This window comes from Coccinella septempunctata, chromosome 7 (assembly GCF_907165205.1).
Source record: "Coccinella septempunctata chromosome 7, icCocSept1.1, whole genome shotgun sequence".
Taxonomy (NCBI): domain Eukaryota; kingdom Metazoa; phylum Arthropoda; class Insecta; order Coleoptera; family Coccinellidae; genus Coccinella; species Coccinella septempunctata.
The window spans coordinates 6,404,719-6,423,029 of NC_058195.1; the positions used below are offsets into that span (position 1 = coordinate 6,404,719).

At 35.5% G+C, this 18,311-nt stretch overlaps 4 protein-coding genes across 5 annotated transcripts in view; 2 read left to right on the forward strand and 2 right to left on the reverse strand.

Annotated features, from left to right (window-relative positions):
- The first annotated feature begins 13 nt into the window (after positions 1–13).
- Positions 14–1,287, forward strand: LOC123317946 (retinol dehydrogenase 11-like). Its single transcript, XM_044904582.1, has one exon. The coding sequence runs from the start codon at positions 172–174 to the stop codon at positions 1,120–1,122; it is 951 nt and encodes a 316-aa protein (XP_044760517.1). The 5' UTR covers positions 14–171; the 3' UTR covers positions 1,123–1,287.
- Positions 1,174–3,677, reverse strand: LOC123317944. The gene is made up of 7 exons (XM_044904580.1): positions 3,439–3,677; positions 3,248–3,385; positions 2,996–3,188; positions 2,763–2,941; positions 2,346–2,428; positions 2,183–2,294; positions 1,174–2,113 (listed from the first exon to the last, which is right to left on the reverse strand). Exons 1-7 carry the CDS (start codon positions 3,454–3,456, stop codon positions 1,475–1,477), a joined length of 1,362 nt encoding a protein of 453 aa, XP_044760515.1. The 5' UTR covers positions 3,457–3,677; the 3' UTR covers positions 1,174–1,474.
- Positions 3,678–3,763: 86 nt separating this feature from the next.
- Positions 3,764–6,981, forward strand: LOC123317945 (splicing factor U2AF 50 kDa subunit). Its single transcript, XM_044904581.1, has 8 exons — positions 3,764–3,908; positions 3,964–4,105; positions 4,158–4,573; positions 4,629–4,789; positions 5,971–6,093; positions 6,162–6,335; positions 6,423–6,566; positions 6,621–6,981. The coding sequence occupies exons 1-8, from the start codon at positions 3,893–3,895 to the stop codon at positions 6,750–6,752; spliced, it is 1,308 nt and encodes a 435-aa protein (XP_044760516.1). The 5' UTR covers positions 3,764–3,892; the 3' UTR covers positions 6,753–6,981.
- A 707-nt stretch (positions 6,982–7,688) lies between these two features.
- LOC123317311 (neuropeptide CCHamide-1 receptor-like) overlaps positions 7,689–18,311 on the reverse strand; it is a 73,444-nt gene continuing 62,821 nt past the window's right edge. For both annotated transcript variants that reach the window (XM_044903768.1, XM_044903770.1), the window contains exon 6: positions 7,689–8,904. In XM_044903768.1, the coding sequence (XP_044759703.1) occupies positions 8,685–8,904 (220 nt within the window). In that variant the 3' untranslated portion in view covers positions 7,689–8,684. The remainder of the gene's footprint in view (positions 8,905–18,311) is intronic.

Here is an 18,311-nt window from a genome sequence, read left to right on the forward strand (position 1 = left end):
ATCCATTTAAAAATTAGCATGCTTTAAAAATTGTCATGGCATGAATAAATTATAGGTCAAAGGAATAAATAAAGTTTTGCCTCAATTCAATCTCACATGTAAATGCCTCATTCAAATGCTATTCTTCAACGTATAAACTCTTTTCTGTGCTTATCAAACAGCTAAGTCATCATGCTAAGGTCAAGTTTGTATGCTCTTCCATTTCTCATTCTATATGGTCTTAGAAAATACGTCGAAAGTAAATGGGGCAAATGCAAAAATAAAATAAAATTAGATGGAAAAGTAGTTATAATTACTGGGGCGAATTCAGGAATTGGCTTAGCAGTAGCCGAAGAATTGGCTGCCAGAAATGCCACTGTTATTTTTGCCTGCAGGGATTTGAGGAGTGCCGAACTCGCTATTGAAAGGATTAGAAAAATCAAGAGCTCAGCAAATTTGATACCTATGGAGCTAGACCTAGCTTCGTTGAAATCCATTGATAATTTTGTCATAAAATTCAAAAGACAGTTTGACAGTCTAGATATTCTCATCAATAATGCAGGAGTGTCTCAGCAAACGAAACGTGAATTAACCAAGGATAATTTGGAGATCCACTTTGGAGTAAATTATCTAGGCCACTTCTATCTCACCAATTCACTTCTCGATATCTTGGAAAAATCACGACCCAGTAAAGTTATAATTGTTTCATCCAAGCTCCACGAGAAAGGGCACATACATTTAGATGATCTTAATTCAGTAACTCAAAGCAGTAAAAGTCTTTATTCAAATTCCAAATTAGCAAACGTTTTCTTTTGTCAAGAATTAGCTAGAAGGACACTTAATAAAGGAATAGATATATTTGCAGTGTGCCCAGGGTGGGTATATACGAATTTATTTAGACACTATATAAAATGGTATCATTATGTCCTTTTATCACCCATTGCATTCTTCTTTATGAGGAGTGCAAAGCAAGGTGCACAAACAATCGTTTATTGTGCTACTGAACCTGGTTTACAAACTGGAATAATTTATAGAGATTGTAGGATGTATGAATCCAAATATGAGTTCGATCCTGTTGTTTCCACACAGTTATGGACGAAGAGTGAAGAAATTATCGAGAAAATCAAGGAACAACCCCATTAGCTTATCTATTCATTTTAATTTATATTTTGTTAAATATCCAGGTTTTCTTTCGTTTTAAACGTTTGAAAATTTAAATGTTGGTTTGAGTGTTGAATGAGTACCCTAATAGAAACTATTGTTTTAAATAGAATTATATGTAATTGTTTCAATAAATAGTTTGTCAGAATATCCTTTGCAATCCATAAAATAATTTTTGCATAAGTCCAAAGTATAAAAGTATATGAAAATAACAGATAACCCATTTAAATTTCGATATAAAATATATAGTACAAAAAAATGAATATCCAATATAACATTTTTAGAAGAAACTGAAATGCTTAGCTAAAAATCTAACAAATTTTAAATTTAATGTTTATTTTTTGCCCAAAATAAACTCTGAGAGGAAGGAATCATCATCTGAATTCTCTTTTTTGATATCTTCCTCATCAGAAAGATTATCTAAAATATTTGAAAGCTGCTGAAATGATTGGCTTTCAATCATGCTTTGAGAATCATCCACCAAAGGCAAAAGACCATCATTTTTAGATGTTTCGGGAGCATCATCAATAAACAAACTATCTTTGGTTTTAAGTGGTATTTGAGAAAAGATTATAGATAAAATGGGTTCATCCTCTTCGGATTTTAAATCTTTGGTAACTTCCATTTTCACAATATTTGTGGGAATGGAAACGACAGAACCTGCTTCATGTTCTTCCTCTGATTCATTTTTCGTTGAATTATATGTGGGTGTCTGAATTACATCTCTGGTAATGTCTGGTTCAGTTTTTACATCTAAATGTGTTGGTGAAATTTCAAAGGAATCCACTGGGTTAATTTCAGTTATATCGGGTGACGAAGATTGTGTGTTACTCGATTCGGATTTTATATATTTAGATTTCTTCTTGCCTGTTGATTGATTCTTATTTATAGTTCTTTTAATGCCTCGTTTAGGTTGACAGGTGGTTCTTATGTTATGAGCAGTACCCCATTCTTGTAGTTTTTGTTGATATTCCTGAAATTAAGGTAATTGATAAGAAACTCATGTTGTAATATAATGGAAATTCATTAAATGAATATATACCTCCAACTCTTCTTCACTTGGTCGTTCAAAAGAGTCGCAAAAATTCCAGGTGAGTCTCATCCACCAAAACCGATAATTATCAGCAAAAGCCAAAGAATGCTGACGGTCAATCCTAAAAATCATTTATAGTAAATCTTAGAAAAGTAAGTAAGTTGGCTTCAACCTGTAGTAATCATTCAGTTTTCCAACACATCCAGGATTGCTCCAATTCAACATTGACCATTTAACTTTTTGGTCAGGATATTTCTGTTGAAAAAACAAAATTTTCTTTATTTTGCGAACCATTTTTTTGAATTTATGACATCAAATATTCGCAGAATTATTATTTAAAGAACAAGAAGCTTAACAAAACACTAATTTCATAAATCGCATATATTTAGAGATTAATAACGGGAACAACAATATCCACTCAAAGGCTCCCCATACTAAGAAACATCTTACCAGCCAGACTATGCAAGCTATACCCAGCTTTTGCAAGCTTTTCATATGAATGTCAATTTTTTGAACTTGCCAATGAGAAATTTCAGAATAACATGATATGGTTAAAGTATCTTGAAATTATTTCCTTTAGACAACTCACATAGAAGTTTCTTTTGGTAAGTCCTATATTGAAACTCCCATGGAGTTTTTTCAAAAGTAGTTTTGTGGCTATAACATCCAAATCATCTATCACTACACAGAATAAATCCAAATCCAAACATTTTTCGGCCAACTTCAATAAATCAGAACTAAGGAGATATAAAGATGATTCCACAAAATCTGTAACAAATAAATAATCATCTTCGAGAATAAAATTATGATTCAAACTGTTACCCTTAGTGGTGATAATGTTTGGTTGAAATCCTACTTCACTAGCATGATAATGCCATTTACAAAGCGAATATTCAGAGGAAATTATTAAAACAGGCGATTGTTCACAGATTTTGTCTTTGAGTGAACTCAAAAATAAACAAACTTGTAGAGGCATGTTCAGCTCTTCATCTTCATTCAAGATAGCTCCTCCTCTCTAAAAGTTGAATCTTTCACATAATATGCGACTCGCAAACAAGTGTCCCAGAAAATTACCTTTTTCACGTAATTTTCGAATAAAAATCGAATACCAATGATATGTGCATTCGAAATGTTTTTGAGCAGTTTATTTGATATTTTTTCAGGATGTTTGTGTTTATCACCCAAGTACCAGTCATCATTCGAATCGAAAGGCTGAAATAAAACTTATTTACTCGGAAGACAAAGGAGCAAACTTCTCTACTTACTTCTTCAAAGACAAACATAATGCTGATTATACTATTGATACATTTCTTGGAATCTGCACATGACGTAAATGCTTATTATTTGTATATATAAAATCATCAAGTACAAAATCGCTACAAATATTGAAAAACTCGTTTTGGTATTATTCTCATTATCAATCAAATAATCATAAACACTATTCATTTTGAACTTCCATGGAACTAGAGTTTTCTGACTTTTCTGCGTTTTTAAGGTTATTTTTTTTTTGACAGGAAATTTGTTTATTTACACGAACCAGAGAGTTGTTATTCTTCGCTAAAACCATGGCAAACATTTGTTATTCTGTTTCTGTAATTCTGTATTCTGTGCTCTTCTGCGGGCTGCAGCGAAAATTGAATTCTGCCGTCGGCCATTTTTAGCATTGCGTTAACTTCCACTAATTGGATTTGTCTTGAATTAAATAGATTTTCAAAAATAATGGGTGAAGAGAAAGGTGTGTAATCGAAAGAACCCTTTCTGAGGCATATTGTGAATTTCTCTTGTTTCAGGACCAGAAAACCGCGAAAGAGAACGTAGCAGGGATAAGGATCCGAAAGACCGCAGGAGAAGATCTAGATCCAGAGAACACAGGAGAAAATCAAGAAGCAGAAGTAGGGATAGAAGAAGGAGAAGTAGATCAGGATCTCCTGCGTAAGTATTGGTCTTCGAAATGAAGGACTCGAATACAGTGCTCTTTTTTCAGGAGACACAATAAATATGGATCTCATTCACGTAGAAGAAAACCATCACTATATTGGGATGTACCTCCCCCAGGCTTCGAACATATCACACCTCTTCAGTACAAAGCTATGCAGGCAGCAGGTCAGATTCCAGCTAATATTGTAGCCGATACACCTCAGGCTGCTGTTCCTGTTGTTGGTTCCACTATAACAAGACAAGCTAGACGTCTTTATGTTGGAAACATTCCGTTTGGAGTGACTGAAGAAGAGATGATGGAGTTTTTCAATCAGCAAATGCATCTAAGTGGATTGGCTCAGGCAGCTGGTAATCCAGTGCTAGCCTGCCAGATAAATCTCGATAAAAATTTTGCATTTTTGGAGTTTAGGTCCATTGATGAAACTACGCAAGCTATGGCTTTCGATGGTATAAATTTCAAAGGTAGCCATTTTCAGAAAGGAATTCTTCAATTTTCACCATCACAAATGATTTACAGGACAAAGTTTGAAAATTCGTAGACCTCATGATTACCAACCAATGCCAGGTATGTCAGAAAACTCAATAAGCGTTCCTGCAGGCGTCATCAGCACGGTTGTACCAGATTCTCCACACAAAATCTTTATAGGTGGACTTCCCAACTATCTTAACGAGGACCAGGTATTTAGCGATTTGATTCTGAGAATGAGTGAATGTGTGTTTCCTATCAGCTGAAAACAGTTTTTTAGCTCTAAAAACTGCAATCTGAGTAGTTTTCCAAATGAGTTTTCAGCTGATTGATGGAGTGATCGGGGTGCGTTTGTTTCCTTTATCTCTTAGCAAAATGGTCATCAACGCCTGAAGAAAAAACTTAGTCGGTCCATTTAAAACGTAAAGGTGAAGTTTCCTTCTGTCGTTTTCAGGAAATAGCATCCTTTTCAGCATTACTGGTATTCTTTTTCAGCCACAAAAGTTAGTAAAAATCTTTTTCAGCAAATACCTCTTTTTCAGCTTCTAGGTATATCGGAGAATAAGTTCAAATCAATCAACTTTTTGAAATTGGAGTTTCAGTTTTTCCTTTCAGATTTTACGTCTTTTCAGCTCAATGATACTCATTTTAGGTTTGTATGAACGGATTTTCAGGTGGAAATCGTAGCTCTAGAAAAATCGTCTTCCAGTTCATTAGAGCAAAGTCGAGTTGTTCTCATGTTCATATATTTTTCTTTGCAGCATTACTCTGCTCGTTCTTGGACAGGTTACAGTGGAAGGAATTCTCAATTCAGACAAGTAGTTCAAATGCTCCCTACCCACATATCTCCTCGCAACTTTTGTTCTGTTGAGATTCCTTTCTGGCGATCTGCTGACCTGGCCAAGAACGAAATGAAAATAAAGTGAAACTGTTTAAAACTCATACTCATATTTTGTTTTGTCTGCCCTATAGCTAGGGTTAAGGTGTCTCTAAGAGCCCATATTGATAACTCCACAAAAATTTCTTGATTGACCTGTGGGAAGACTCAGGCAAGTGGCTCCACCATTAAATTTTTATTTTGTCGATGACTGACCAAACAAGAACTTTGAAACTCCCGATTTCGGCATTTCTATTTCTCATTACGCGCAGATTTTTCCCTTTGTCGAAGCCCCAAAGTTTTTTTTCAAAATTTTTCGGTAGACCTTTGAACTGAGTACGTAAGTGATGAAATAATAGCTATCAAAAATGTGCTCGAATTCTGTCGAATTTTAAAATTATTCACAGGAATTCGAAAGTTTCAATCTCGGATCGATGGATGGGATGAATTCGAGCACATTTTCACTTCGAACTGTGGGGAAGTTGACAGGATTCTGATTACTGTGACTATGTTTAGGTGAAGGAACTGCTGATGTCTTTCGGACAGCTGAGAGCGTTCAACTTGGTCAAGGATTCTGCGTTTGGACTCAGTAAGGGTTATGCATTCGCAGAATACATCGATATTACAATGACGGACCAGGTATAACGATCAAAAATGACTGTTGACGAAGGGCAATTGAATAATTCTCTTCTCTTTGTTTTTATCAGGCAATCGCTGGTCTTAACGGTATGCAGCTGGGTGACAAGAGGCTGATTGTTCAACGTGCAAGCGTTGGGGCCAAGAACACCACAGTTTTGCCTGCTGTTCAAATTCAGGTGCCAGGTCTTAGTCTAGTTGGCGCATCTGGGCCTCCTACCGAAGTTTTGTGTCTTCTTAATATGGTAAGGTGGAATTTTTCATTTTTTTATTCCAATATGTCATCTGTCAATTTAAGATTAGATCAAATGTCCAATAATCTTAATTTATAGGTGACGCCTGATGAATTGAAAGACGAAGACGAATATGAAGATATTCTTGAGGATATTAAAGAAGAATGTAATAAATATGGCGTCGTGAGGAGCATAGAAATTCCTCGTCCTATAGATGGCGTCGAAGTTCCAGGTTGTGGGAAGGTAAAATTCGTTTGGTCTTTGACCGGATATTTTGTTATCTTCAAATGTTTTTAGGTGTTTGTTGAGTTTAACTCAGTTTTGGACTGTCAGAAGGCGCAGCAGACGTTGACCGGTAGGAAATTCAGCAACAGGGTGGTGGTTACGTCGTACTTTGATCCGGATAAATACCACAGAAGAGAGTTTTAATAGACAGTGTTGATGTGTTTAATTGTACGATAACTATAAATCTCTTGTTTAGGGATATTCTCTTTGAATATAGTTGTTTAAGTCTAACTTAGTTTTCGAAATCTGAAACGAAGGATATGAAGAAAAAATTATTAAATTTTTTTCTACAGCATCCAGTTTAAGTTGAGACTATTATCGATGAACGACTCACTAATTTAAGTGTAAAATAAAGTATATATGAAAATTGAAACTTGTTTTATTTTGAAACTCAAACAATGCTGATTTAGATGCAGTCAATCTACGATCTTTATTTCTCTAAGGAGGAAAGTAATTAGTCTGGAGTTGCAAAAAAATCAAGAGAGGTAGACGAGCATGTACAAAATGTCATTATCAGTCAGTACTTACGTTTATGATCTATACTGTGTTTTGAAAGTTCAGGCATTTTTTTGACAGGAGGTTGAAATCGTCAAAAGTCATTCCACCAAAAATTTAATTGCCTATTAAAAAATTTCAAGATGGCGTAGCTACTACAAGTTTGTCTATGTCTACTTACAACTCCCGTTAATTTGGAAAAAAATTCATAGTTCTTTGGTGTCGTAGAAGGAGGAAACGTAAACATCTATGGCTAAACCGACATTTACAATGGTAGATTTGCTGGGTTGATTTTTGGTGAAACGCTTCTTTTAAAGAAAGCCTCACCTCTAAATACACCCTGTATAGTAAAAGAATAAGGATCAAAGAAGATAGCTTTTTTCCTTCTCAAACCGATCTACTCCAGATGACGTTTTCATTCCCATCAAAAACGCAAATACCGCAAAAATGCCTTAAAAAAGGGTGAAAATGTTGACGTTTCTCTAAATTAATTTCTTTCCTGATAGACGTCAGGGTCGGCATGATCAGAGGCAGAGAAAATAACGGGGTTTTGCAGATCGATCGTTTAAAAAAAAAACAGGCATATATCTCAACAAATATAATAGATCCACATTTATATAACATCTAACATTTTTTTAATGTATACATAATTTATCGAGGAACATAAGCTACATAGATTCTTGAAATATTCTATGTGTACATGAGTGCCATATTAGAAAATTAATAAAATTTAAAGACATGCTTTTGATCTTTGAAGCTTTATAACAATGAGTTCTTAGTATAAAATATTTTCACAAACAAGGGCTTTGATAACTATAAACAAATCGAAGACAGTACCATTTAAAAAAAATCGATTTATCATGATCCAGCTTACAAAACGTAGAACCCCCTGTTTCTTATTAAATTCGACGAAAAAAGTCATTTAAGCATGTTAAAAATATTCTCTCCTATACGCTCCACTAAGATTTTCTCTGGAAGCTCTGAAATATTTAATTTTTCGAAAAGAACAATTCAGTTATCGCATTTCCTGCTAAGTGAAGCTCAACGACTTAATTAACATCGATTTATTATGTCATGGAACCTCCCAACGGTTGTGCTAAGCTTCATTTTTGTGGATAAAACAGCGTGAATTGTCCGTTTCTTCTCGTTAGTATTCACCAGAGATTTATTCGATGAAAATGAAGCTCCATGAGAAATTTCAAATAATATACCTGCAGAATGTGCATATTATTGAGATTCAACTCAATTTATGCAACAGCAAAAGTGATACATAGTAACACAGGGTGTCACAGTTGAAGAAATTAATCACTTTGTCGAATACTGGCTAAAGCCTTTATGTCTATAGTGTTTCTATATTAGTTGAGAGTTGACATATCCTTTTTGATTCTCTTTGCAGAACAAATACGAATCTATCCTAGCAGTTTTGCTATAGGTACTTAGTTTTTTAGTTTTCTACGTCGAAAAACTTTTTTTAATTGATTTTTACACATCCGCGTTATCTGAAGATCCACCAAAAAAATATATCGATATTTCTCTCATATTTTGGTCCTTTAATGTATACCCTTCCATTCAATTCTTGTTCTACATCTTCGTGGAGGCTTGGTCTTGACCACTAGCCAGGAGTATTATGGAAGTTTCTTGGTTGTTTTCGATGTTTTTTGGTCTCTTCTTCAAGGAAAAGTTGGAGGTCTTGGTGCAAGACATTGACTGGTTCCTCTTTGTTGACATGGACATCGAGGTGTTGTGGTGTCCTTGGCAGGTATTGCACCGCTGTCTTTTGCTTTTTATACACAGTAAATACCTGGAAAAAATCAACGTCAACAGAATAATATAGGGGAGGATGAAGACGAAATTTGAAATTTACGTTTACAAACATGTTGATTTCAAAATTTAAGGAAAATGCAGTACAATCCAGATGACAATCCTCCTAGCTCTGTATTCCTATCGACTCGTTTTGGGGTTGAAAACATATGAAAAAAAATTGAACATGTAGTTCGTTTTTTTACGAAAGCGCTGAAGGGCCATACAAAAAAAATAATCCAAATGTATAATTTCGACTTGCTAAGTCAGAATTCTGAGTTACAAGTCGGAATTCTGAGTTACAAGTCGGAATTCTGAGATACAAGTCGGAATTCTGAGATACAAGTCGGAATTCTGCGATACAAGTCAGAATTCTGAGATACAAGTCGAAATTCTGAGTTACGAGTCGGAATTCTGAGATAAAAGTCGGAGTATCTCAGAATTCGGAGTTGCAAGTCGGAATTCTGAGATATACATATCAGAATTCTGACTTGCAAGCCGGAATTCTGAGATGCAAGTCGGAATTCTGAGATACAAGTCGGAATTCTGAGATACAAGTCGGAATTCTGAGATACAAGTCGGAATTCAGTCTTGTAAATCGGAATTTTGAGATGCAAGGCAGGAGGAGGGCTAAAATAGGTCTAATGACTTTTTTTGCATTTGATCCGTGAATGTGTTTTTGGCTTCTTGGAGGAATTTTGGATTAATGAAATGATATTCAATTTTTCTCTTCGGTTGCACCATAGTTGAGCTGTCCCAAAGCTTCGTGCTCAGTGATTGTGAAAGCACTTGGAGTATTTTTGTACTCCCGAGAATTATGCTCCTGGGAACTTTTCAAAACCTTTCTCAGTTCTTAGTGATTCGAGCACTTTATCGAAATTCCTACATCCAGTTTCATAATCAAGTTCAAAGTCACTTTAAGTTTCGTTTAGTGTCAGTTTCGGTAGGGTTGAAGAAAAGCTTTAAAATTGAATAGAATTTAAGTTTGATTATGAAACTGGCCGTTAGTCCTTAGTAAAGTGCTCACGAGAGGCCTTCGAAAATCGTGTCAAAACACGAAGAAGCGATAGACTTATTGTCACCCTACGAGCATATATGGATACTACAGATATATTATATATTATCATATTATCCTGATCCCCCGTTGGTAACGACGAACCCCTCAGAAGCTCTGTGAGCTTGTCGGAATAAATAACGTCCGTTAAAACTTTTGAAAGAAAAGAGATAGGGTAGGCGTAGGTTAAGGGTCCAAATGTGCCTATACATGCCTTAAATGAGACAAATCATCTCTACAGAGGGCATTTTGCTCACATGATACGCCAACAATCGAATGAAACAAAGCAAATGTCATTCGACCAATTCTAGCCCCACTATACTGTCTTGCATCTCAGAATTCTGACTAGTATTTCAGAATTCCGACGTGTTACTCAGAATTCCGACTTGCAAGTCGGAATTCCGACTTTTATCTCAGAATTCCGACTTGTATCTCAGAATTCCGACTTGTAACTCAGAATTCCTACTTGCAAGTCGGAATTCCGACTTGTATCTCAGAATTCCGACTTGTAACTCAGAATTCTGACTTGCAAGTCGGAATTCCGACTTGTATTTCAGAATTCCGACTTGTAACACAGAATTCCTACTTGCAAGTCGGAATTCCGACTTGTATCTCAGAATTCCGACTTGTAACTCAGAATTCCGACTTGCAAGTCGGGATTCCGATTTGTATCTCAGAATCCCGAATTGTAACTCAGAATTCTGACTTACAATTCTGAATTCCAACTTGTAATTCAGAATTCTGACTTACAATTCGGAATTCCAACTTGTAACTCAGAATTCTGACTTAGCAAGTCGGAATTATACATTTGGATTTTTTTGTGTGGCCCGCCAGCGCCCTTTCGTAAAATTTTCACTGTTAATGGCACCGATTCTGTTTTACATCTCGAAATGGCGTCTTAATCCATTTAAATAATGAATCCTCGTCTTCTATTATTAACTCATGAATAAAGATGGAGAAAATTACAATTCAATTTTCGGAGGACTGCTTGGCAATAAAATAGGGATATCGCACTTTGATCTTTAGGTTCGTTATTTCTGATAATGAATATTTGGAAACTGCTTAAAAAAGAATAAGAACCTCCCTCTTATATAGATTATTCTCTTTCAACCTGTGGTTACCCCTGTTTTCGATTCTGTACCTAACTAACCTTAAGACACACGTACCTATACGAACATTCTTTTTGTATCTACCTACTAAATTTACCAATACTGGTTATTCAAGCCAATTTCTGAACTTCAATTCGAGCTGGCAAATGGCTTCAAATCAAAATAAAGAATTGCTGTTCCTCTCTGGGAGGACAGACAACCATCTAAAAAGCAATGAGCTATATTGGAAAATTCCTTATCTCCCTCTTGCACTCTTTTGCCTAAGCGGAAAGGCGTCAAGGGCAGAAGAACCCATTTGTATGGACACCCCATCATTCTGATGTATTATGAAAGATGGGTCTGCTATCGAATGAAGACGGCACCAAGCTGTACGTAAATTCGCTATTTTAGTCACTTTTTGCGAAGACGAAGGATTGTTTCATATGGAAATTCCTATGCTGACTTATTTCGTATTTTTCTCCTTGCGACCTACATAGGATTTGAATAATGGCGAGACAAGATGCTGGAGGAGCTCTTTAGGGGTGTTTTCTTATGGAAATTGAGATGTCGTTTACGTTTTATGCATCAGATAAAGGATCTTTGTTCTTGTTTCCTTGGTATGGAAACGCAATAACACTCCATTTTTCCCGTAATATGATACCTATATAGAGTTAACCAATAACCATTTCATTGATTCCATCAATATCTCATTCGACACACACATTCATAATTCAGATGGTCACCCTGTATCTCTATAGCAAATCAAATTTTCTATTTTTCAACCATTGAGTTAGATGGTATCTAGCAGAAAAATTATGGTAGATTTAAACTTTATACATACTCTAAAAGAGTAAAGTTTATAGTGATTAGGTAAATCTCGACATTTCATCCACATCAGGAAATTTTTCGATAGTCACAATTAGAGTAATTTTTCTCTCAATAAAACTAACCGTAGATGGAAATGTGATACATATTCTGAAAGAGCAACTCTTCTAGTTAAAAATCTGAAAATTTCATTGAGCGCGATGAAGCCGTTGGGTCTTGACGATTATTTAAGTGATTCAATTTTTTTGGAAATTTTTCGGTAGTCAACGTCAGAGTGATTTTTCTCTCTATAAAAATAACCGTAGATGGAAATGTGATATATATTCTGAAAGAGCAACTCTTTCAGTTAAAAATCTGAAGATATTATCGAGCTAGATGCAGTCGTTCGGTCTTGACGAATTCGTAAGTGAAATTTGCAATTTTTGAAAAATGCCATATCTGAGATGAAAATCTGAACGAACGGAGATAGGCTCTCGAAATTGCTTGCAATAGATTCAGCGTGTTCGAAAACCTATACTTCCATACCAAAATTCCGATTATCTGACACTGTTTAGTAGAAAATAATTTTTTTTGTTTTTCCACTTTTCATTTTCGAGTTGACTTCGAAGAGCTCTCCGGAGTGCAATTCTCTATCGAATCATCAACTGTTTGGTTTTCTAGAATCTTCAAAACAAATTCTATGCACTCCATACCCTAGGACAGTAATAGAACATCCTGGTTTTTAGGCAGAGTAGCAAATAGGTCATTTTAGGGGGGTCTAACCCCTTGCTCATTTTTGACCCAAAAAATCGAGATTTTCGAAATCGAGTTTTTGTGCTAGGGTGAAAGCCTAGGCAACGCTGATTATATACCCGGAAATCCCAATTGGACCAGACGAATATAACAGGAGATATCGCAGATTGAAATTTGCAATTTTTGAAAAAATGCCATTTTTGAGATGAAAATCTAAACGAACGGAGATAGGCTTTCGAAATTGCTTGTAATAGATTCAGCGTGTTCGAAAACCTATATTTCCATACCAAAATTTCGAATATCTGACACTGTTTAGTAGAAAATAATTTTTTTTGTTTTTCCACTTTTCATTTTCGAGTTGACTTCGAAGAGCTCTCTGGAGTGCAATTCTCTATTGAATCATCAACTGTTTGGTTTTCTAGAATCTTCAAAACAAATTCCATGCACTCCATACCCCAGAATAGTAATAGAACATCCTGATTTTTAGACAGAGTAGCAAATAGGTCATTTTAGGGGTGTCTAACCACTTGCTCATTTTTGACCCAAAAAATCGAGATTTTCGAAATCGAGTTTTTGTGCTAAGGTGGAAGCCTAGGCAACGCTGATTATATAACTGGAAATCCCAATTGGATCAGACGAATATAACAGGAGATATCGTAGATTAAAAATTGCAATTTTTGAAAAATACCATTTCCAAGGCGAAAATCTAAACGAACGGAGATAGGCTTTCGAGATTGTTTGCAATAGATTCAGCGTGTTCGAAAACCTATATTTCCATACCAAAATTTTGAATATCTGACACTGTTTAGTAGAAAATAATTTTTTTTGTTTTTCCACTTTTCATTTTCGAGTTGAGTTCGAAGAGCTCTCTGGAGTGCAATTCTCTATTGAATCATCAACTGCTTGGTTTTCTAGAATCTTCAAAACAAATTCTATGCACTCCATACCCTAGGACAGTAATAGAACATCCCGATTTTTAGGCAGAGTAGCAAATAGGTCATTTTAGGGGGGTCTAACCCCTTGCTCATTTTTGACCCAAAAAATCGAGATTTTCGAAATCGAGTTTTTGTGCTAGAGTGGAAGCCTAGACAGCGCTGATTATATAACCATAAATCCCAATTGGATCAGACGAATATAACAGGAGATATCGCAGATTGAAAATTGCAATTTTTGAAAAATGCCATTTCTGAGATGAAAATCTAAACGAACGGAGAAAGGCTTTCGAAATTGCTTGCAATAGATTCAGCGTGTTCGAAAACCCATACTTCCATACCAAAATTCTGAATATCTGACACTGTTTAGTAGAAAATAATTTTTTTTGTTTTTCCACTTTTCATTTTCGAGTTGAGTTCGAAGAGCTCTCTGGAGAGCAATTCTCTATTGAATCATCAACTGTTTGGTTTTCTAGAATCTTCAAAACAAATTCTATGCACTGCATACCCTAGGACACTAATAGAACATCCTGATTTTTAGATAGAGTAGCAAATAGGTCATTTTAGGGGGGTCTAACCCCTTGCTCATTTTTGACCCAAAAAATCGAGATTTTCGAAATCGAGTTTTTGTGCTAGAGTGGAAGCCTAGGCAACGCTGATTATATAACCATGAATGCCAATTGGATCAGACGAATATAACGGGAGATATCGCAGATTGAAATTTGCAATTTTTGAAAAAATGCCATTTCTGAGATGAAAAACTAAACGAACGGAGATAGGCTTTCGAAATTACTTGCAATAGATTCAGCGTGTTCGAAAACCTATAAATCCATACCAAAATTCTGAATATCTGACACTGTTCAGTAGAAAATAATTTTTTTTGTTTTTCCACTTTTCATTTTCGAGTTGAGTTCGAAGAGCTCTCTGGAGTGCAATTCTCTATTGAATCATCAACTGTTTGGTTTTCTAGAATCTTCAAAACAAATTCTATGCACTCCATACCCTAGGACAGTAATAGAACATCCCGATTTTTAGGCAGAGTAGCAAATAGGTCATTTCAGGGGGGTCTAACCCTTTGCTCATTTTTGACCCAAAAAATCGAGATTTTCGAAATCGAGTTTTTGTGCTAGAGTGGAAGCCTAGGCAACGCTGATTATATAACCATAAATGCCAATTGGATCAGACGAATATAACGGGAGATATCGCAGATTGAAATTTGCAATTTTTGAAAAAATGCCATTTCTGAGATGAAAATCTAAACGAACGGAGATAGGCTTTCGAAATTGCTTGCAATAGATTCAGCGTGTTCGAAAACCTATACTTCCATACCAAAATTCTGAATATCTGACACTGTTTAGTAGAAAATAATTTTTTTTGTTTTTCCACTTTTCATTTTCGAGTTGAGTTCGAAGAGCTCTCTGGAGAGCAATTCTCTATTGAATCATCAACTGTTTGGTTTTCTAGAATCTTCAAAACAAATTCTATGCACTCCGTACCCTAGGAAACTAATAGAACATCCTGATTTTTAGATAGAGTAGCAAATAGGTCATTTTAGGGGGTCTAACCCCTTGCTCATTTTTGACCCAAAAAATCGAGATTTTCGAAATCGAGTTTTTGTGCTAGGGTGGAAGCCTGGGCAACGCTGATTATATAACCGGAAATCCCAATTGGATCAGACGAATATAACAGGAGATATCGCAGATTGAAATTTGCAATTTTTGAAAAATGCCATTTTTGAGATGAAAATCTAAACGAACGGAGATAGGCTTTCGAAATTGCTTGCAATAGATTCAGCGTGTTCGAAAACCTATATTTTCATATCAAACTTCCAGAGATCTGACACTCACCTGAAGGTATGCTAAAAAAATGATATGAAAGACCCACACCATTTTTTGAAAATATTCATTCACACCCTGTACACTTCTATATAAGGGTGTTTGAAAAGACTTTTTGTGCAATTTTGGGCGTTTCCTGAGCATAGCAGACCCATTTTTCAGCCTTATTCGTCGCATTTTCTGTTATTTGAATACTTACAGGGCCTTACAATAAAGCAGAATTGTAAAATATCGGATCTCTCTCGCAATAAACCGGAAAATAAAGCATTTCTGATTCAGGAGTAACTCAATTTCATTTGAATGATTCTCGTTTCTTGCCATATTTTTCCGATAAAGGTTTGAATACCTATAAAATGGTTTATGCGTTATAAAAATAAACTTGGGTGACATTCCCATACGTGCTGTTATAACCTATATCCCAGTATTTCTCCATACAATTTCGCGGTAACCTAATAAAAATTTCCTGTTGGTCGTTATTTTTGATGCTGTCGATAGGTAATTTTCTATTAGGATGGGAACTTGAACGCGGTCACATAGATATCAATATGTATACAGGGTAAGTCTTTGACTCGTACAAATATTTTAACAGTAGATTTTTGAGGTCAAAAGAAACACTTTTTTTCTATACCATTTTTATCAAATCGACTCGGTTTAAACGATACAGGATGTTGAAAAAAAATATTATTTTTAGTTTCATCTCACAAACGGTTTTATCGAAGGAAATGAATTTCGGAATATAGTTTTTCTTTTAATTGATGAATCTTTTTCGAACACAAGATATGACCCACGTCTTCGAGTTTTCTCATTATAACCATTTCGTACCATAGAAATACCAAAATTCAAAGAACCCAACTCTTGAAACTAAGTTCGACAGTATTTAATGAATATTTGAACGTTTTGTAAAATAAAAGTATTCCTCCTATTTTCTCGTACAATGCGCCGTTTTCGAGTAATTTGACATTCAAAAATTAAAAAGTATCTGTGAAATTTGAAAAATTTGGTACTTTGGCTGAATGCAAATTTGTTCAAAAGATCCACAGATGTCTAGTGTCACAGATTTAGCTGGTAATTTTGTTTTTCAGAGGTGCACAGCTCATTATGGAAACTTAAAATGGCTATATCTTTTCAATGGGAAAAAATGGTCGGTATAGGTAAAAAGTGTTTCTTCGACCTCAAAAATCTACTCTTAAAATATTTGTACGAGTCAAAGGCTCACCCTGCATAAGTTTCATTACAAAAGGTCTAACCACAGGTGCCAAAAATCTGAAAAGAATGCACAGTAGCTCTGAAATGACGTGTGAAAAAACTTAGAGAGCATTATTGAATGAAACTTCTGACTTATTACCTGTACAAGTTGGGAATGTCACGAGGTTTTTTTCCTCTTCCTGTCTGGACCATATGACAGGTCTGCAAGTATCCAATTAATTTCCCCACAGGAGAAGTTTCAAGATTTCGACGAGTTTTCACGAAACTTTCGTGAAGTTTTCGAGGTAACGAAAACGCAATCTGTAACTGTCACTCCTGATCCCGAAATGGACGGAATTAAACCGAGAAATTTAATATTCGTTCGATGGAAAAAAACTCGATCGAAAATAAGATAAGAGGGAGGAATTTGGAGCATCCTTATGATTAAAAACTGCCATCTAGGCGTCTTGAACATCCATGGGGCATTTTTGCATGAAAATGTTGGTATGTGAAAGAATCGTGGTTATTAATTGAACCGATTATTCAAAACATATTTATTCAATATCCAAAACTCCACTCTCATCGAAGAAACACTTCGAAACCTTCGAAGAAAACCACCTAATTCGAAAAATTGTAACAGCAAGAAACAATTAGCCATAACCTAACAAACATCATATTCAGTTATAACTTTTCGAGGATCAGTTATCCTCCAATCTACTCGATGTCTTGCACCGGATCCTGACAATCGACTGGGGGATCCAGAGCATAGCCAATTTACCCCATCTGGCTCCAAGAAAATTGGAAGTCTACCCTGCTTGAGGAGGCTGCTCACGTTCGCCCTAGAGGATATCCTGTTACAATTAACGAAAGATGCTGCAGATATCCGAAGATGTGCAGCTCAAATTGTGAACAAAATTCGACAAGAAACGTATGGAAAATATCAGGAAGGAGTAGAAATAGCTTATAGGAGCCAGTGGCGGTTCCAGGAGTGATTTTCGAGGGGTGGCGCAATTTTATGGTCGAAATTCTGTAAGGTGCAGGTTTATCTTTATAATTGTGATATTAGCTATATGTTCGATAGTAAACTACTTTGAAACTTATTCGTAAATTGAAATGTGATACATATTTTGAAAGAGCAACTCTTCTAGTGATGAATCTTAGAATTTCATACATCTGTGTGCAACCGTTTGGTCTTGACGAATTTTTAACTGAACCCATCTTTTTCAGGATTTTTCAGCTTTCGAGTCGTTTATCTCTCAATAAAAGTAGCCGTGGAAGAAAATGTGATACGTATTCTGAAAATAACCGGAAATCCCAATTGGATCAGACCAATATAACAGGAGATATCGCAGATTGAAAATTGCAATTTTTGAAAAATGCCATTTCCAAGAAGAAAATCTAAACGAACGGATATAGGCTTTCGAAATTGCTTATAATAGATTCAGCGTGTTCGAAAACCTATATTTTCATACCAAACTTTCCAATATATGACACTATTCAGGAGAAAATATTTTTTTTTGTTTTTTCCAATTTTCATTTTCGAGTTGACTTCGAAGAGCTCTCTGGAGTGCAATTCTCTATTGAATCATCAACTGTTTGGTTTTCCAGAATCTTCAAAACAAATTCCATGCACTCCATACCCTAGAACAGTAATAGAACATCCTGATTTTTAGACAGAGTAGCAAATAGGTCATTTTAGGGGGGTCTAACCCCTTGCTCATTTTTGACCCAAAAAATCGAGATTTTCGAAATCGAGT